Here is a 21,917-nt window from a genome sequence, read left to right on the forward strand (position 1 = left end):
TAATTTTGCGCGCGTGTTGTGTGGACACTGGAGTGGAGGGGGTGGGCAAATGTGGGATTTGGTTAGACTGACACTTGCAGGGGCGAAGGATCCCCAGCTAGATGGATTCATCACGTGGGTGCACGTGCGGCTGTTGAGGATGGTGGACCATATTCTTTGGTGTACCTGAGATGTATCCTAGCATCTCTCAGTGTCTTTAAAAAAATATTATTTTTGGGGGTAAATGTGTCTTAAAAATCCATCAATAGATTTGTGGAGAAAATATGTGATGCGTCCACCGAGCAGTGCGCCTCTCCCTCTCTCTCTCTCTCTCTCTCTCTCTCCTCTGAGTCAGATGACAGGGAAAACAGGAACAACTGAAAATGAGGAAAGGGACTCGAGCAAACTAATTAATTAAACAAGTCCCACGAATTTCAACTCCTAAGTCGGTTCATTCCCAATTCCCATTAAAAAACAAAAAATCAATGCTTATCTTTAGCCCCACTAGCTTTTAATACTCTCTCTCTCTCTCTCTCTCTCTCTCTCTCTACCCACTGGTTAACAGCACATATCTTAACTTCTATTTCTCTCTCTGCATGTCTCTCTCCCTCCATAGTCCATGACCCACCAAGCTCCCTCTCTCCCTCTCTCATAAAGGAGGCTGTTACTGGGCACTGTGGGTCTGTGAGTGCTGTCTCTGTTTGGTTTCATTTGGGTTTTATTGGTCAGTTTTATTGCCTTCGATAACTCATGTCAGTGGAAACGGTTCTACCCTTCATTGCCATCGTCTTACTGCTGTCCAATTTTTCTAATTGGGAGCTTAAGCTCTGGCAAACTTATTGCTTGGGGTTTTCTCACCAAGACCGTTTTGGGCTCTCCGTTCAACTCCTCTTCTTCGTTGCTTCTCCTGACTATTTGTGGGTCTTTTTTAATCTAGCTAACCTCCCTTGTTCTTGCTTCAACTCACCCATCTTTTTATTGTCACTAATTTTTTTTTCTCCGATTTTTATTATTTCGTTCCTTTTTAATCCCCTTCCCCCACTTGCATCGTTGAGGCCTGAGGGTGGTTGCCTGCTTGTTCTTGGCAATTTTAGAATTTGGAATTACATGGGATGAGAATGATGATGCCAGTGATTTGGTTGCTGATGAAGCTCAGTGCCCTTTCTTTGATTATTCAAGGATCTGCAGGTAATTTTTTTTTTTCTTTTCAGAGTCACAGTTTTAGTTTATATATATATATATATATATATATATATATAGTTTTTTTTCACCCATTTGATGATCATGAAAATTAGATGTGAGATTGGTGATTATTTCTTTTTCTGCAACATTTAGTGATCTGGGTTGTAGCCAACATGCTTTTTTATATGACAAAACTTGGAGAACACAGAGGATTTGTGTTTAACCTTTTTATTGAATATTTGTTTTGCTTGATTGCTGTAATATAGGGGGGCTGACATAGTTAATTTCTATAGGTTAAGCGCTGGCATGTGGCCTATCTGAGCATCATTATCATCTTGTAGAATTTTTTCAAAAATGCGAGCACCACTAGAGCTTGGCCTTGGAGCCAAGGTTCTGAAGTTCAATATTTGAAACCGCTCCAATAGCTAACACAGTAATCAGTTCATTTAATAATACCACTTAATGCCAATAGCTATCCCAGCTTGGGCTTCGTATTCTATACCGTTCACTGAGGTTTCATATTAGGAAGACCCTTACAGCGTGTATTTTTGGTACTTACATGGTTTTTTATGGCTGCCCTGCCCTGTGTATTCTTATTGGAAAATTGCATGTAGTCAGCATGCGTTTTGAAGAAGTTAATTGTCTCTTCTTCATTACATTTTAATATTTTATGAATACATCCATGTACGGATTTATTGTGTAACAAAGATCATAGATGGATCCAAAGTTCCAAGTGCAAATAGGAAATTAAGGCAAATTGTTGGCAGTGTCATACAAATCATTGCTTTTTTGTTTTTAATTGTCGCCAAAATGAAAACTTGATTTTGTGAATTCTGTTGGATGATGAAACAATTCATCTTCTTATTGGCAATATAACTAAAGTTAGTGTTTAATTTAGTTAATGTTAAACAAATATTATGGGACACAAGTTGTTCTTGGCCAGTTGAATTTCTCAGGGCACCATCAACTTTTCCTGCAATTTCTCCCATAGAAGAAGGTGAACGTGGTATTGTCCATCATGAAAAATCATTCAGAAGCAACGTACCAAGTGCAGCATCTCAGCCAACTGGTAAGTTTGCTTCATCCCTGCTGTGAGAAACAGTAATTATAATTGAATTTGTTAAAACTAAGCTTATGATTTGACTATTCACAACCAGTTTCACACTCGCCACTTCTCTTGTCTCCTTCAGAATCTGCTCCGACACCCCAAAAGATTAAGGTTTCTACAACATCACCAGCTTATGCTTTAGCTCCTCCACCCAAAACTATTCAAGCAATTGTGCCATCCAAACCACCAACAGCTCCACAAAGAAAGGCAAATGATTACAGAGCTCCTGTGTCCAGGCTGATTGTTTCAAGTATGCAACTTGATCTGGGTTTTGTTCTGCCTGGACTATATTTCTAGCTCTAATTTGTCCTAATCAGCTGCTTTTGCTTAACTACACAGTACCAGTTGCATCACCTTCAACTTCAACTAAATTCACACAAAATCCACCAGTCATCCCACCAATCATGCCGGAAACACTGCCACCATCTCCTCACCAAAGAAAGGTACCAGAAAATAAGGCCCCCGTCTCAAAGCCAATTGCTTCTGCAGGTATGTAGTTGATTGGGGTTTAGTTGTGCTGTTACTAGCTTTCAAATTGAATTTGGTTCTAACTTTGCTCCTTTTGGTTCAAAGTACAGTGCCAGTTGCACTACCGCCAACGAAATCCCAGCAAGACATCCACTCAATCATGCCAAGACCAAGAGTGCCACCGTCAATTTTACCTGGTGCCATATTGCATTACTGATGTAAATTTCTGTTAAACTAGAATACAATTCGCCATTGACTGTGCATTCAGTTTTTATTTAAATGTTGCAGTACCAGTGGCACCAGCTCCCCACAAATCACAGAATTCACCAGCCATCCACCCAATCATGCCTTCAGAACCTTCATACTTTTCACCAGGTACCATTTACACCTTTGCTTTAATATTTTACTTTTAAGGGTTTGTTGCTCCTCAGTTCACTTGAAACCATCCTATTTTTTCATTTTTATTTTCTCACATGCTCATGAAACCTTTATTTTTCAACTAAAAATGGCCTAGTGTTTGTATTATGATTATGGTACTTGAAAAAAATGGCTCTTTTGTCTTTCGAATATTGTCCCGGTTGAGTTGGAGCAAAATGGCACTAAGTGAGAAGATGGCAATAACCTATGATTGGAATAGATCATACTGGCAAAAGGAAATTGTTGAGTTCAGCTGACCCTGAACTGAAATTTGCAAAAAAATGACATCAAAGGGGCATTGGACTACCTCTTGAGATTGATGCTATTCCATTTTGATTTCCCATGGCTATTGGAACTTATAGCCTTTAAAAATGAGCGTATTTATTTTACTCAACTGTTCTATTAAAATATTCAGGAGGTCATTTAATAAACAATATAAACTGTACTTCTCTCAACATTAAAAAGGTAACTATTATTCAATCAAAGTTCGTCTCCTACTTCCCCACCCCTCTTTCGTTTCTTTGTATTTAGAAAATAATATGATTGCACGGTGAATGTATTATTATAAATCATTATAAAGTTTAACAATTAATCATTGCATATCCTTCGGGTTTTAAGTGGTAACATTTTGAATTTTACTTAAGTTCTTTATGCACTGATCAATGTTACAAACCCTGATATATCTCCTGCATCAAATCTTTCTTGAAGCATCTGTTGGAAAATAAATGGAATACCAGTTTTGAAAATTTGATGTAGTGCTGCTGCAGTGAAGCATTAGTAAATATTTTCTGAAAAATTGCTGCTTTGTTAGTGCTTGGCCACTTAATCGATTTAAACTTCTGTAGTCTATTTCCTCCATGCATGCTGCATCACACTTCCAAATGAAACAATGAATAGATCATCACTTGTTAACCATTCTCCTACAAAAGCATATCACAAAGTCGTGATTTCTTCTCATGGGAAGCACTGTCAGCTAGAAAAGTGAAAATTTTAAAATCTAATAAGCTGGTTGTTTCTCTGTTTTAGCTCCTTCTAGGCCCTTGTACTCCTTATTTTTTGTACCTGTCAATTTTCTTCATTCCTGATTACAGTTCAAATTATCTTAGTTTTATACAGAATTTCTAAATTGCTTCTCGTCTAGAGACTCTGATCTTTTGGTTCTTATCATTCTCTATAGATTTGTATATTTGAAATTGGTTAGACATGTATGTTTGTGTGCTTGTGTGCGTGTGTGTGTGCAAACTTTGGGTGATGGACTCATGAGGGTTTATGCTTCTGAATAGCATGCCTTTGTACTGGACGTGTAATCATGAGGTTTGCAAAAAAGTAATATTTGGGATACATTTGACTCATGGGGCTGCTAGCATTGTTTTGGCAGTTATTGGGTTTTGCCTTATACTTCTGGCCCAGTTGCTCCATCATTGTGTTTTAGGCACTAGGGGCAATGTAGAACCTAATTGATGATTTGAAAAGAATCCTCTCATTTCTTAAATATTGTAATATGAATAAGATAAATAGGATGCACGGTGGAATAAATACAACAAGTAAATGAAACACAATCAGAGAATGATAATCTACGAGAATAACAACAACAACAACAAGATTTACGTGGTTTGGCAAAGCCTACATCGACGGAAGCAATGACAAACAATTTCACTAAGGAAATGTCAAAGTACACAATTCACTTCACAATGATCTCTCTCTCTGTCAATACATGCTCAGAATGACATATACAACAATCCCTCAGAGGTTTCCCTCCAATTACCCAACCACCCCAGCATTCAAATTCAAAATTCAAAAAACACTGCTCGCAGCCAAGGCGCACTCGTCGACGAGTACAGGGGATTCGTCGACGAGCCAAAGAAGCCCACTCGTCAATTAGTTTATCCTCTCGTCAACGAGTTTTCAACTCTGAGAATTTCTGGCTCTCGGTATTTACTTGTTGACGAGCACAGGGCACTCGTCGACGAGTCCTTGCTGCTACACCATACCAAGAAACATCAATATGTTTTTCCTTCCCTTTGTTTATAGACCCCAAGTATAAGAGTCATACCATAAACAACAATCTCCACCTTGGCGATTATACGCGCTTTAGGAGAATCCTGAAAAGCATGTCCAAATGCTCCACCTTGAACTTGAATCGCTCGGTTGGGTTTGTCTCCCTTCTATCAATTGGAGACATAGAGTAAGTCCAAGCAATGCTTGAACTTCTTAGAAGTAACCGATTTTGTTAGAATACCCGCTGCATTTTCAAACATGTGAACTTTCTCCAACACAAGCTCACCCGAAGCAATCAATTCTCGAACCCTATGGAACCTCACATCAATGTGCTTGGTTCTAGCATGGTATATCTGATTCTTCACCAAGTAAATGACACTCTGACTATCACAATGCAGTACCACTCCATCTCGCTGGTACCTTAGCTCTCTGACTAAACTGGTAAGCCATAAGGCTTCCTTTGCAGTTTCGGCAACTGCCATATATTCCGCCTCAGTCATGGATAATGCTACCAGAGACTGTACCATGAATCTCCAACATACCGATCTTGCTACAAGGGTAAATACATATCCCGTTGTAGACCTTCTGTCATCCATATCTCCAGCATAATCAGCATCTACAAACCCCATAACTGAAGGACAATCCTGTTGTTTGCCGAACATGATGTCATATTCCAATGTACCCCGTAAGTATCTAATTATCGATTTGACAACTTCCCAATGCTGTCTTCCTGGATTAGAGAGAAACATACTTACCACGCTCACAGCATGAGACAAATTTGGCCTCATACACACCATGACATACATCAAACTCCCCATAGCACTAGCATAGGGGACCTTTGACATGTCCTGGATTTCCTCATCCGTACTTGGGCAACTTGCAGTAGACAACTTAAAATGATTTGCTAGAGGTGTAAACACCGGTTTTGCATAAGTCATGCTAAACCTCTCCAACACTTTATGCACATAACCGCCCTCAGATAGCCATAATCTCCCTGTAGTTATGTCTCGGCGAATCTCCACCCCAAGTTCTTTCATGTCAAATTCCTTATACATCAGGTCCTTTAATTGATTCACCTCAGTTAAATCTTTTGTAGTTATCAACATGTCATCAACGTACAATAACAAGAAAATGAGAGAACCATCCTCAAGCTTGTTTACATATACGCAGCAGTCATATTCACATCTTTTGTAGCCAATCTTGATCATGTAAGAATCAAACCGTTTATACCATTGCCTTGGAGACTGTTTCAGCCCATAAAGAGATTTCTTCAACTTACAAACTAAATTTTTTTTCCCTGGTTCAATAAATCCCTCCGGCTGTACCATGTAGATTTGTTCCTCCAAGTCACCATGAAGAAACGCCGTCTTCACATCCATTTGTTCCAAATGAAAATCATAATGGGTTACCAACCCCAACACAATTTTGATAGAAGTATGTCGGACCACTGGAGAAAAGATCTTATCATAATCTATCCCCTTCTTCTGTGAGTATCCTTTTGCCACCAACCGTGCCTTGAATTTCTCTCATTCCTTTTCTGAAATTGCTTCCTCCTTCCTATATACCCATTTGCAATCTATCGGTCTCTTCCTATTTGGAAGTTCCACCAAATTCCAAGTTTGGTTTTTATGTAATGATTCCATCTCCTTAATTATCGCACTCATCCACCTATCTTTCAAGCGTATTGTAGGAGCGGCCTTTGCTTTCAAATGTCTCCATGCTGCCTCATCCATTCCTTCCAGTTGAACATCAAATAGAGCCTTAGCCATTCCTTATTGCACAAGAATATCCTTGACTCTCCTCTGCCATAAACCAAAATTTCCGGTTCCATCGAATTTGACAATGTCAAATCTTGTAGAAGACGATCCTGATGCCATGACAACAACAATCGCTCTAATACCAATTTATTGTAATATGAATCAGATAAATAGGATGCATAGTGGAATAAATACAACAAGTAAATGAAACACAACTAGATAATGATAATCAACGAGAACAACAACAAGAAGATTTATGTGGTTCGGCAAAGCCTACATCCACGGATGTAATGACACAAACAATTTCACTAAAGAAATGTTAAAAGTACACAATACACTTCACAATGATCTCTCTCTCTCTATCAATACATGCCCAAAATGACATATATAACAATCCCTCGGAGGTTTCCCTCCAATTACCCAACCACCTCAGCATTCAAATTCAAAATTCAAAAAACACTGCTCGCAGCCCAGGTGCACTCATCGACGAGTACAGGGGATTCGTTGACGAGCCAAAGAAGCCCACTCATTGACTTGTCTATCCTCTCGTCGACAAGTCTTCAACTCTGAGAATTTTTGGCTCTTGGTATCTACTCATCTATGAGCATAGGGCACTCATCGACGAGTCCTTGCTGCTACACCACACCAAGAAGCATCCATATGTTTTTCCTTCCCTTTGTTTATAAACCCCAAGTATAAGAGCTATACCATAAACAACATTAAAGCTAGTTATTTGCCGTGACAGCCATGATCTTACAACTACAAATGCTATGCAAAACATGGTGGGCTAATGGAAATTTTGCACGGTCACAATAAAAATCTATCAAAAGAGTGGAGACACTTGTACATGAGCATGGTTAGCCTAATTGTAATTTGGAATTCCTAAGTAGCACAATATCTAATCTGAATCTCCAATGTCAAGAGTTACCAATACACTATTACAGAGAGTTCAAGTGTGTCCATCTATGTTTTGAAGATAAGCAAAGTTAAGGAAGGTGCCGTGCTGGTTATTGAGCTGTGCAAAGGTTCCTTGCTCTATATTCTTTCCATCTGCGATGCAGGCAATGGATTCCTGCTTCTTTATTGTGGTAAGTCAATGTGCAACCACGAATGTAGTCTTTCCAACCATGATTTCATTCTGTGCTTCTTGGACTACTTGCTCCAGTTGCACATCAATTACACTTGTTGCCTCATCCAGTGAGAAAAAAAATTAGGTTCTGAATTATTGCTCATGCAATTGCAATCCTCTTTTTCTGCCTTCCTGATAATTGAACTCCTCTCCCTCTACACTCTGTCTCATACCCATCTTTCATTGGCCTAAAGAAGTATAATTGTACTGGTTCATTCTCAAACAGGCAATAACTGAATATTCAGCAACTAAATTTGTTTCTGTGACAAATGTATTGACTTTAAATTTTTATTAGATTGAAAATTTCATCTCTGAATATTATTTGGGTTTTTAAGTGTGATATTTTGATAATTACTGAAATTTTTTATGCTCTGATCAATGTTACAGTCCCTGATGCATCTCCATCATCAACTCTTTCCCCAACCATCCATTGGAAAAGAGATAGAATACCAGTTGCAGCACCTCCAAATGAAATAATGAATAGATCATCTCTTGTTCACCCTTCTCCTTCTAGAGGTAAATTACAAACTGCAATATCTTCTTACAGGAAGCATTGATGCAGGGCACAAAGCCATGATGCAGTCTAGTACTGTTCACTCTCCTCTTTCATGTATCACAACTCCTCCGAACAAAGAATTTCATCCCCCCTTATCTTCTCCCCCCAACCTTATTCTATTGGCACCATCATGCAAAGAACAAAATCCTCAGTGCTGCTCCTGCATCATCGTATCTGGGTTTTATTCCGGCTTCAAAACAAAGAGGTTTAGCATTTCGTATGGTTTTATTATGTTTTTCAACAAAAACTTGACAAAATCCTCTCTCTCTCTCTCTCTCTCTCTCTCTCTGTCAAATTGTAAAGGTGGAGTTGTCCCTACTGCTCCTCTGCATGCTCCAAGATTACCATCAAAGAGTAGACGAAGGCACCATGCTCCTTCACTGCTGAATCCAGGTACCTCAATACTCCTAGAAACTGGATCTGACTTGAGTGTAAGCTGATCAGGCACCTCAATAAATGTGCAAATGTTCAAATTACTGGAAACATCTCTAATTTGACACGAAATTTCTATATATAGCAAACAAGCAAACTTTGAGTAAGCTCTGTGAGCATTTATGCTCTACTGCATGTATGATCATGGTGTTGGGAAATTAGTACTATTTGGGAAACTTTTGAGTCATGGGGGTAATTTTGATTCGGGATTTATTGGGTTTTTTCCGGTACTTGTTGCTCTTTTGCTAATCTTTGCAGTACGGAGGATTTTAGCTCTATTGTCCTACCATATGGACAGATACAAAGGGAAAGGGGGCAGGCAGGGGCCTTGGCCTTCTATTCTTCTAACGTTCTAATACCTCTAATGACAATGTGTGTGTGTGTATACATACACACACACACACACACATATATATATATATATAAAATGTTGCTCCCTTAAAATTATAATATTTTATTTCTTAATATTGTACAAAAATATTGATAAAATTTGTAAATTAATTATATGGTGGTCCAAGTGCATTTAGCATTATTTGTATTCTAATCTACACATTCATAAAAAGATCTATTTCCTACTTTGGTATGAACTTTTTATTCTCCTAAATTATTTGTGTAAAAGTATTATTTAAATAGAAAAAAACTTAAAGTAATAAGAAAATATTATATATCATTTTGTTAGTTTATAACTATATATTTATTTATTGTGTAAATTGGCAAAAAAGGATTCATGCAAACGACCCCACCTAGTGGGACTTAAGGCTTGGTTTATCATTGTTAACTCAATTAATTTTAAATTGCCTATAACTCTTCTTTTGGTGTCTAATCTTTAACGTCATAAATATTGGTTGACGTAGAAAAAAATTTAATTAAATTACATATATATACAAATAAAATTAATGAATTAATTAATTTTCTAAGAAAATTAAGTAAAGACAGAAAAATCCCAAAAAATTTGTTTGTCGCTTTGATATAGCATTTTATCATGAAATATTGATTTCTTAAAATTAAGAAATATTTTAAAATTGAGACCATAACATAACATAATAAGCACCATATAATGGAGTTTATACTTTGAGTACGAATTTGGAGTATGAATAGCATTTTCCAATAAAAAAGTATTAGACATCTGCAACATGAATGTCTTTAGTCATGGGTGCCCTCCACCCAATCATTAATACTTAAAAACTAATATATCAATATTAACAGAATGGTTCGAATTGTCCTCTCTTTTGAGAAGGTCTTTCATTATATAGGCAAAACTACTAGTTATACAAAGAAAGTTAAATCTGTACATGTTAATTACACAGAGTGATCTTAGGAAGTTATATATGGTAAGCCAACTAATTTACATGGAGTGATTTTAGGAAGCTATACATGGTAAGCTAAATCTCCTCTCCTATTTACGAAAGTATATACAACCTAGATTAATAGCCATTGACAAGGCATAATTTATGGCCTTCTATTGACATCCCCCCTCAAATTGATGTGGGTTATCCATAAGCATCAGTTTGTTTGTAAGAAAATTACGCCATTGCCGTGTGAGAGCCTTGGTGAAAATATCTGCCACTTGAAGATTGCTAAACACATGAGGAAAAGAGATAGTATGAGCTTCAAACGCCTCACGGATGAAGTGGCAATCAACCTCGATATATTTAGTGTGTTCATGTAAGATGGGATTGGCTGAAATGTGAATGACACTAGTATTATCTGCATGAAGAGAAATAGGACCACTTGGAAAGAAGCCAAGTGCAGCCAATAGCCCTCAGAGCCAATGTATCTCAGCGCAAATTGGGACATGGCCCTATATTTGGACTTAGTAGAGGACTTAGAAACACGGTCCTGTTTCTTGCTTTTCCAAGAAATAAGAGCCAGGCCAAGAAGCATACACCAACCCGTAGTAGAAGGTCGAGTGTCACTACCTGGCATAATCAGCATCACTATATGCTACAAGATCAAGTGAAGTACCAGAAGGATAGAAAAGTCCCCACAAAGCTGTGCCTTGGACATAGCGAATGATTTGTCGAACTACAGCCATATGAAGCCATGAACTGACTAACCTGTTGGACTGCATATGAAATATCAGGTCTAGTAATTGTAAGATAGACCAAGCTGCCAACCAGCGTACAATAGGCTACAGGGTCTGATAACAAGTCACTCTCTTCTTTGCGCAGCTGGAGATTAAGTTCCATGGGAGTATCAAGAGGGGTTAGAGTCCTGGAGATCAGCAGCAGCCACCAAATCCTGGGCATACTTGTGTTGTGACAGAAAAATACCATGTGAACCAGCAGTAATTTCTAGACCAAGAAAATACGTAAGAGATCCCAGATCCTTCATGTGAAAAGAGTCCTGTAAATACTGCTTTAGTTGGGAGATAAAAACCGAATCAGTACCCGTGATGATTATGTCGTCAACATACACCAAGAGAATGACAACACCAATCTCAGTTTTGCGAAGAAACAAAGATGCATCATACTTGCTTTTGAGAAAAGCAAACTTGAGTAGGGTAGAAGTAAATTTCTCATACCATGCACGAGGGGCCTGTTTGAGACCATACAAGGAGCGATGCAACTTGCACACTGCTGAACTACCATCAGACTTAACCTTAATAGAATAGACCCACTTACATATAAGTGGAGTCACACCTGCAAGACAATCCACCACTTTCCAAGTCTTATTAGCCTCAAGAGCACATAGTTCCTCCTGCATGGCCTGCTGCCAGCATTTCCCTTTGACTGCCTGTGAGTAACCAGTAGGAATAGCAATAGAAGATAGAGTGGCAGACAGTGCAGAAGTAGTAGTACCTACCATACGTGACGGGAATCCATTACGGTCAGGAGGACCAGATACTCTAGGCAAGACAGGAGCAGAAGGGGCAGCACTGGAGGTCTCCGCTGGTATACCATGCCTGGCTGGAACCTTTCAACATGTCATCAAAGAAGGCAAGAAAGCAACGGAAGACGCCGGTGAGGAAGACATAGGAAAGAACCATTAATTTTAGAAAAATAGCACATTCCTTGAAACACGAACCTGATTAGAGTTTGGATCATAGCATAAATAACCCTTTTGTGTGACACTATATCCCAAGAAGGCACAATGGATGGATTGGGCAGAAAGCTTGTTTCTGTCCGGTGGGGGAAGATGCATAAAGCATACACACCCAAAAAATGTGAAGATTTGTATAGGTAGGATTGTGATGATAAAGCCTGAAATATGGAGACTCGAAATCCAAAACTTGGGAAGGAAGTCTATTTATAAGTAAGGTTGCTGTGGTAAGTGCTTCTACCCAAAACATAGGATGACTGAAGACTCAATGAGCCTGGTCTGGACAACATCTAAAAGATGACGATTCTATCATTCAGCTACTCCATTTTGTTCTGGAGTATATGGACAAGAACGTTGAGAGATAATACCTTTAGATTGCAAGAAAGATTGGAACTCGTTAGACATACATTCCCCACCCGAGTCGGACTGAAGAATTTTAACAGCAGCTGAAAATTGAGTGTTGACAAGAGCTAAGAACAGTTTGAACATATGAAAAACTTTTGATTTGTGCCGCAAGAAATACACCCATGTATATTTTCTGTAGTCATCGATAAATGCCACAAAATATTTGTATTGGGCATGAGAAATAATAGGACTAATACCCCAGACATCACTATGAATGAACTCAAAACTGTGGGTGGCTTTACTTCCTTCAAAAGGAAAGGGTGAAGTCTTACTTTTGCCTAGTTTACAAGTTGCACAACCAGGAAACATAGTGGAAGAAGAATGCTCTTTATTATTCAATAGACCAGATTTCAACATATAAGATAGAACACTAGAATTAGGATGACCAAGGCGCTTATGCCAGGCTTCATTTGACACTCTAGACTTATTACAAAGTAAAGACAGTACAGAGAAAAAAGGTAAGCTTTGTGGAACAGGTAGTTGTTGAGAAAAGAGATGTCCATGCTTAGGCCCCTTTGCTATCAACTGCCCTGACATTTGATCCTGCACAACACAACGACCATGAGTAAAACATACATCATAATTTTGATCCACAAGCTGGCAAACAGAAACTAAATTCGCAGAGAGATTAGGTGATACAAGAACATCCTTAAAAGGAAGAAGATACATCACCAACTGCCACAATGGGTAGAGCACTACCATTGGCTATTTGAATATGTGAAGAGCCACAATATTCTCTGACATTACTTATTATGGAGAGAATTAGTCATATGATTAGAAGCACCCGAGTCTAAGATCCAAGAGGGAGATGAAGAACCAGTACCTTGAAGACCCAATGTTGAAAATGCACTCACAATCATTTATTGCACTGTTTCTCGAGTTAGAAAAGGTGCTGGAGGCTGTAAAGCAACAGCGGAAGTTGCAGCAGTAGTAGCAGGAACAGCTGGCTGTAAGTCACCAGTAACAACAGCATGATAGATCTTGTTGGAGCGTGAAGGACGAATAGTACAGTCCTTAATAATGTGCCCTGGCTGCTTGTACTAATTACAAAATTTCTGAGGACAGTTGGGGGCATAGGCAACTGAGACAGTATTAGAAGCAACATGAGACTGCTCCATAATATTGTGAGTATTGAGGCGTTGTTCCTCACACAAGAGTTCTCCAAAACAGGCTTCCAGAGTTGGAACATCATCTCTATTTACTAGAGAGGCACGAATAGATTCAAAGTCAGGCCTCAATTTCATTACAAATTGGTCTCCTTGGCTGGTTTTGTGTACGTGTTGTACTGTCGCCAATCCTGCCTCCAATCCTTCTGCAGAGACCATGGATGTAACAAGGTCGGAATAATCATTCCACAAAATCAGAAAACCAGACTAGTAGTCTTGAACTGATAGACCCCTTGAGTATAGTTAGCAATGGCCAACTCAAGCTGGAAGCGCCTGGCATTGTTGTCTTGGTTATAGACTTGCTTGAGATAATTCCACATAGCCTTTGCAGACCTATGAGGACGCAGAGAAAGAATCAGATGTGGCTCCATAGAACCAAGAATCCAGGACATGATTTGATTATCTTTGGCATCCCAAGCTGCCTTGTCGGCCACAGACCTTTCCGCAGTAGATGATCCCCTTTGCTGCTGCCATCTATATGTCCCCACAGCTCTTTACCCTTGAGAAAGGTCTCCAATTGAAACTCCCAAGCAGCATAATTTTTGCCAGTGAATTTGACACAAACATTATCCGACTTCTCCGCAAGTACGGAGGCTATGACTGAGAAAACTAGGTTTGAGATTTATTAGAGAATGGCTCTGATATCATGACAGAATGGGTCGAATTGTCCTCTCATTTGAGGTCTTTCATTATATAGGCAAGACTGCTAGTTATACAAGGAAACTTAAATCTGTACATGTTAATTACACAAAGTGATCTTATGAAGCTATATAAGCTAAGCCAGCTAATTTACATAGAGTGATTTTAGGAAGCTATACACGGTAAGCTAAATCTCATCTCCTATTTATGAAAGTATATACAACCTAGATTAATAGCTATTAACAAGGCATAATTTATGGCCTTCTATTGACAAATATTTCATAACTAACTCATAACTATTTCTTAAGTCCATTTCCTTTGACGTCTAATTTTTAACATCCTCAAATATCTTTGTAACAAATTTAAATTCCAATAAAAAATTATAATTGCCGTCAACTTACTATAATTCGTGGTTGGAAGGAGATGGAGATTAAATGTTAGAGACATTGAAAAATATTTTAATTAAATTATAAAAGTAGTCAAAATTAAATTATAATTAAATTATTAATTATATTAAAATTTTTAAAAAGATAAATTGTACATGCACTGTGTGTGTGTCAAATGATCATTGTATACACTAGTCAAACAGGTAGCAACATAGCTAGTCTTTCTGCAAACACTGTCTTGCGTTATATTAATATTTTTAAATTTCTTTTACTATGTATTTATTATTTCTTTTTACTCTAATATAAATAACTTGCTCTATTTACTTGAAAGTAACACAAAATTAAATATACAATAAATATAAATATTCTATAAATATCCTACTTCAGTTCTTTATCTTTATTTTACATATTTTACTATTACCATAAATGTTATAATTAGTTTTTCTTATCTTTATTATCTGCTATTTCAGCCCTTCAAATGTAACTTTCTAGCTTTGTCCCTGCATATGGAGTATTGAGACATGTTATTGCTACCAAATTGGCATGTCGTTAATGCAGTGAAGGCACTAGGGGCAAGTAAGAGCATAATTGATGATTCAAAAGAATCTTCTTCATTTCTTGAAAGCTCGTTGCCTGCTATGTTGCCATGATTATAGTCACCATTGCAATTCTATACAAAACATTGTCGGCTAGTAGAAAATATTGCGGAGTTACCATAAGATGCCTTCAAGAGAGTTGTGTTAATTGTAACTTGGGTTTCCAAAATAGCAATAGCCAATATGAATCCCCAATATCCAGACTTACCAATACACTATTACAAAGAGTTGGGTGCATCTATGTTTTGAAGATTGACAAAGTTGAAGAAGGCACCCCGCTGATTTTTGAGCTTTGCATAGGTTCTCTATGACCTTTCCATCTGTGATGAAAGGCAATGGAGTGCTGCTTCTTTGTTGTGTTAAGTTGATGTGCATAGTCCTCCCAACCATGATTCGATCCAGTGCTTTTTGGACAACTTGCTCTGATTGTACATCAAGAGCGCTTGTTGCTTCATCCAGCGAGAGTACAATTAGGTTCTGAGTTATTGCTCTTGCAATTTCAATCCTGTAGGTCTGCCCTCCTGATAACTAATAACTGTTTCATACCCATCTTATGGTGACAAACAAAAGTATAAATCTACAAGTTCATTCTGAAACAGATGACAACTAGGTGTTTCTGAAAGCAACTAATCTGTTTGTGTGACAAATGTATTACTTCAAATTATGAAATTGAACATTTAATCATTGAATATCCTTTCCCTATGCTTGGGAGCTTGCAGTTCAAACCTTGGATTTGGATATGTGTGGATTTAAAATGCAGCACAAAATTGTGTCGAGTTTGTCCAAACCACACAAATCCAAAACCAAGACTTGAAATCCATGCTCCCAAACAAAACCGAGGGTTTTTAAGTGGTGATATTTTGATAATTACTGACTCTTTTGTGCACTCATCAATGTTTCAGAGGCTGATGTATCTCCTACATCAACTCTTTCCCCCAGCATCCATTGGAAAAGAAACGGAGTACCAGTTGCCGCACCTCCAAATGAAATAATGACTAGATCATCTCTCAGTAATCATTCTCCGACCAAAGGTATATATCAAAACCATGATTGTTTCTCATAGGAAGCATTATCATCTAGAATGTTGAAACTCTGTTAATCTAATATGCTGGTTCTTTTCCTGTTTTAGCTCCTTCAAGGCACAAAGCCATGAGGCACAAAGCCATGAGGCACTCTTATCCTGCTCGTGCTCCTTTTTCATCTACAGTAACTCCTCCAAACAAAGAATCTCATCCTCCCTTATCTTCTCAGCCAGAATCATTTTATTGGCACCATAGCAGAAAGAACAAAATCCCCAGCCCTGCTCCTGCATCATCGTATCTGGGTTTTAAGCCGGGTTCAACACAAAAAGGTTCAATATTTATACTTGAGAATATTTTTTTATATTTGATAAGATATTCTTGACAAAATCTTCTCATTCTCTTTCTCAAATCATAAAGGTCCAGTAATCCCCCCTGCTCCTTTGCATGCTCCTAAATTACCATCACACAGTGGGCGAAGGCACCATGCTCCTTCACCGGTGAATCCAGGTTCCTTAATACTCTATAAACTTGATCAGATTGGGTGCAAACAGTGAACTTAAATGGTTATTTGAACTTCTGACATTGTTCCTTAATGGCAGACTATACTGTCTCCCCATCTCCTTCCATCTCTCCACCCCGTGTTTTACCTGAACCTGCACATTCACCATCTTCAACAGCTTCATCTGGTCACACCAAATGTAAGGAGAAACCCCACCCCACCCTCCCCCGAAAAAAAAAAGAAACTTTGATGAAATAAATAAATATTCTTGAGATCTTATATTTTTTGTTATTGTCTGATTGATGGAATATTCTCGCATTTTGCAAGTTCCCTTTCTTTCCCCTAGAATTGCTCCTTCTGGTTCTTCGCTAAGGAATCCAAAGACATCACTCATGCCACCATTTCAAGGATTTCCACCTCCACCTCCTAACGAAGGTACGCAAACACTATGTTTTTGCTCAGAATCCTGCCATCTCCTCTCAATCTATAATGTTCTTTAGTCACTTAAAAAATGTAAAACAAATTTGATCTTGTTTGCAGATTGTACATCAATTATGTGTACAGAGCCATTAACAAATACTCCACCTGGGTCTCCTTGTGGCTGCGTCTGGCCCATGCAAGTTGCACTGCGACTCAGTGTTCCTCTTTATACCTTCTTCCCTTTGGTTTCAGAATTGGCCCAGGAAATTGCTGCTGGTGTTTTTATGAAGCAAAGTCAAGTCCGTATCATAGGAGCCAATGCAGCCAGCCAGCAAGCAGAGAAGACAATCGTCCTCATTGATTTGGTACCCCTTGGTGAAAAATTTGATAACACCACCGCATTTTTGACATATCAGAGATTCTGGCACAAGCAAGTTGCCATCAAGGATTCCTTTTTTGGTAATTATGAGGTATTATATGTGCACTATCCAGGTATATCTATTAATCTCTTTTTTATAAAAGAATTTTTTTTTAATGTTTTATTTCAAATGCTAATATTCATATTGCACTACTGCATTCATAGGTCTACCCCCCTCACCACCAATGGTACCTTCTAGCCTTACTATGGTAGATGATGGGCCATATTCTGGGCATGATAATAATGGGAGGACGATACAGCCCCTGGGAGTTGATGTGCAAAGCAGACGGCATAAGGATGGGCTTAGTGGCAGCATTATTGCTATTATAGTTTTGTCAGCGATCATTGCTGCTGTTTTATTTTCTGCGGCTGCCTGGATTTTACTTTTCAGACGTAGAGATTGTGTTTCCCAATCGGAGCAAACGCCACTGGCTTTTCTACCTTCCCTTTCAAGACCATCAGGTAACACTGATCACCATTCCATTCATGCCAAAGCCAGTCAGTCTGGTTAAACAGTCTTGTTGGCCTTGATTAGAGCATTTGATGGAGTGAATTGCTCAAGATGGCCCTAAGCATATAAAATCCAAAAAATCTGTTCAAATGATTATGTTTAGAAAATAATTTTTTTTAAGTTTTAAATGAGTAATATTTTCATTTACCTATTGTGCATGTAACATGTACTTATTTGTCCCAATCCAATCATCTTAAGTGCAGCATTCTGTTGATTGTGATACCAATAGAATTTTTGTTTTCTTTGATATCATTTTTTTTTTAAAAAAAAATGCAGGTACTGCTGGGTCTATGGTTGGAAGCATGGCCAGTTCTGCTTCATTATCGTTCGCATCTAGCATTGCAACTTATGCAGGATCTGCTAAGACTTTCAGTGCTAGTGAGATTGAGAGAGCCACTGATAACTTCAATGCTTCTAGAATCCTTGGGGAGGGTGGCTTTGGGCGTGTTTATAGTGGTTCTCTTGAAGATGGGACAAAAGTGGCAGTCAAGGTTCTCAAGAGAGATGATCAGCAGGGTGGTCGGGAGTTTCTGGCTGAAGTTGAGATGCTTAGCCGCCTTCATCACAGAAATTTGGTCAAATTGATAGGTATATGCACGGAGGAGCGCAGCCGCTGCTTGGTTTATGAACTCATTCCAAATGGCAGCGTGGAATCTCATTTGCATGGTAGTAGTAACATTTTTTGCTTTGTATTGATTTTCTTAGGGTTGGGTTATTTACTGTTTTCTTGCTAACATTCTTCGCAATTTTGTGGCCTTTGTGTTGCTCTCAGGAGTTGACAGGGAAACTGATCCATTAGACTGGAGTGCCCGGATAAAGATAGCACTTGGTGCTGCTCGAGGTTTAGCCTATCTGCATGAAGATTCAAGTCCCCGTGTCATTCACAGGGACTTCAAGTCCAGCAACATCTTGTTGGAGCATGATTTTACGCCGAAGGTGTCTGACTTTGGTCTGGCTCGAACTGCTATGGATGAGGAAAACAAGCACATCTCAACACGCGTTATGGGAACCTTCGGGTATGAAGTTGTTTCTGCTTTGGGCTGTATTTGGTTCTGTCATGGGTAGTATTGCCTTTATTTGATTTAGTTTTTTTAGTATTACTTGTCAAACAGATGGGAAGTGGAATATATTCTCATTTAGTTTGTTCATTGAATTAATTATTATTATTATTATTATTATTATTTTGTCTATTTCAATAATTTAATTAAATTATTTTCTGATGTTAGTCAATGATATTTTAAAATGTTAAAAGTAGGTACCAAAGAAATAGCTGTAGGGTAATGAATATTAGAATCATTAGTTACACACTAGTAAGGATATTAGTATTTTTCCATATGACTAATATATAAATAAAAACCATAAAAGTGCTATATATGTACATGATATATTTCCACATTATAATTTCTAAATCCTAGTCTCAACTCTCAAGGTGGTTAATCTATTCTAACAACTGATCACTTCTTTATGCTACCCTTAAAAGCATACAATATATAAATAAAAACCATAAAAAAGTAAATGTTGTGAATAGGGGCAGTATTAGTATGCCTAATTTTGCCATCCTTTCCTATTTAGAGGCTATTGTTTTACATCTATTACCATATATGCTTACATCTAAAAATATGTGGTGTGTGCTTAACGTACAGCTCTAAATTTAAAGAAATAATGGGGGGAATTATGTAGATAATGGGAGAGTTATGGGCTTAAAGATTAGTTTCTCAAGGAATATTAATTTACCCAACTATCCATTAGTCATGGATTTTTTTCAATTTTAAACTTGTAGAAGAAGAAAATGTTAGGAACAATGAGAAAAAAATGTAGATTGAGAACTGACTCAGGCTCCTTTATTTGATAGTGTAAATATTGAATCTCTTTTTTCAGTTTCCTAATGTTTCTTTTCAATCCAGATACGTCGCTCCAGAGTATGCTATGACGGGGCATCTTCTTGTGAAGAGTGATGTTTACAGCTATGGAGTGGTCCTTCTTGAGCTCCTAACTGGAAGAAAGCCTGTAGATATGTCACAGCCACCTGGTCAAGAGAATCTAGTCGCCTGGGCCCGTCCGCTCCTGATAAGTAAAGAAGGGTTAGAAATCATTGTGGACTGTTCTCTAGGACCCAATTACCCTATTGATAGTGTTTCTAAAGTGGCAGCCATTGCTTCCATGTGTGTGCAGCCCGAGGTATCTCACCGCCCCTTCATGGGTGAAGTTGTCCAGGCCTTGAAACTAGTATGCAACGAGTGTGATGAGACAAAAGAAACGGGATCAGGAAGTTGTAGCCAAGAGGACCTCTCCATTGATTTGGACACTAGGGTCAGTACTGGTTCAGGAAGGTTGCTGGATCCTTTACAATCACAGTACTCGGTTCCTAACTATGATTCTGGTGCTGATGTTGAGATGGGGCTTTCGGTTTCAGATATATTCAGTACATCAGCTAGAATTGGGAGGCAGGCATCTGGGTCATTTAGAAGGCACTCTAGTTCAGGTCCTCTGAGAACCGGGAGGGGCAGGCGGTTCCTGCAGGCAATGAGAAGGTTATCTAGGGGTAGTCTGAGTGAACATGCAGTCATGTTCAGGTTTCAGCCAGGATCCCATTAAAAGTTCTGAAAATTATTTTTTGAGAAGAATGGATTTTAATTCTTCTACGATTCTGAAGCAGGCATGCGGTTAGTCATCCAAGCAGAAATGGCTTGTTTGGGTTATCGAGCTGGGAAATGAGAAAAGCCATTGATGAAGAGTGACAACTTTTGCAGCCATTTTGGAAAAGATTCAAATCCACGTTGGAATAACCTCAATAAGCAGTGAAAAGGGCATGTCTTGATCAAAGTCTTTCATTGTCAAAAACTCGAACTTCTGGGGTTGTGAAATCAATGCTAAAATGTAGGATCTTTGGATTGGGGCTGCTAGAATTTTGTTGTATTGGCAATCCAATGATGTGTGTTGAGATCAAGGAAAGGTTGTGTTTCTAACATGTACATATTGTATTTTTGTATCAAGAAACGGTCTTCCCTTTTTCAAAGCAGTAAATTTTTGCATGTGATAATTGTGGTCTTCCCACCCAAAATAAATAATTAAATAAGACAAGAAATAATGCTAATTGTCTGTGGATGGAAGTTGTGCAATTTGGCTGTTCTATCAGGTCTTCTCCCTTTCTCTTTTTGTTTTGTTTTGCATTGTTTTTGTTTTTGTTTTTTCTTTATTTTGTTGGTAAATTAATAGAAGTTACTAAATTTGTATTGGAGGTTTCAAGTTCTATTCTTGGAAAGTAGTGGGAAGGGATTTAGTATGGGGATGAGCTACCTCTTTGTGGGGTTCCGGCTCCATTAGTCTCCCAATTTAATTAAAAGAAAAAGAGGTATATGTGAAGGGTGCATAATTGCCTAATATTTCTCAACAAATTTATTATTTGTTTTAATATGATCAATTATCACTGTCTATTAAACATGCAAAAGACAAAAAAAAAAAAAAAAAAAAAAGGGCTTATTTGGTATTATTTCTGTTTTCGATTTTCGATTATCATTTTTGTACATTGAAGAAATAGACTATGAAAGTGTATTTGTTTATATTGTCAGTTTTATATTTTTATTGATGATTTTTAGTTGTTTGTAAAAAAAATAAAAATTAAATTTAATGAATTTTAGTTGTATTGGCAAGCTATTGCCAAAATATTTTAGTATCCATAATATTGATGGTTATTTTTTGACCAAACAAATAATAATTCGACTGTATAAATTAAAAATAAAAAAAATAAAATAAAGAGAAGAAATTTTTCACAAGGCATTTGAATGGT

The 21,917-nt window shown here is 37.9% G+C and overlaps 1 protein-coding gene across 3 annotated transcripts; it reads left to right on the forward strand.

Moving 5' to 3' along the window:
- Positions 1-523: 523 nt before the first annotated feature.
- LOC131157365 (receptor-like serine/threonine-protein kinase ALE2) lies at positions 524-21,170 on the forward strand. 3 transcript variants are annotated; one of them, XM_058111450.1, is made up of 19 exons: positions 524-1,167; positions 2,105-2,230; positions 2,319-2,519; positions 2,609-2,758; positions 2,848-2,934; positions 3,026-3,112; positions 8,426-8,554; positions 8,898-8,987; positions 16,163-16,291; positions 16,390-16,611; positions 16,700-16,789; positions 16,882-16,980; positions 17,109-17,216; positions 17,322-17,693; positions 17,785-18,081; positions 18,407-18,796; positions 18,903-19,146; positions 20,035-20,211; positions 20,303-21,170. In XM_058111450.1, exons 1-19 carry the CDS (start codon positions 1,092-1,094, stop codon positions 20,349-20,351), a joined length of 3,123 nt encoding a protein of 1,040 aa, XP_057967433.1. In that variant the 5' UTR covers positions 524-1,091; the 3' UTR covers positions 20,352-21,170. The 3 variants fall into 3 exon arrangements, with proteins under 3 accessions (XP_057967433.1, XP_057967431.1, XP_057967432.1); XM_058111448.1 differs by having other exon boundaries at positions 20,035-21,170; XM_058111449.1 differs by having other exon boundaries at positions 2,352-2,519; positions 20,035-21,170.
- Positions 21,171-21,917: the final 747 nt, after the last annotated feature.

The sequence above is a fragment of the Malania oleifera genome, chromosome 6 (assembly GCF_029873635.1).
Source record: "Malania oleifera isolate guangnan ecotype guangnan chromosome 6, ASM2987363v1, whole genome shotgun sequence".
In the NCBI taxonomy this organism is placed as follows: Eukaryota; Viridiplantae; Streptophyta; class Magnoliopsida; order Santalales; family Ximeniaceae; genus Malania; species Malania oleifera.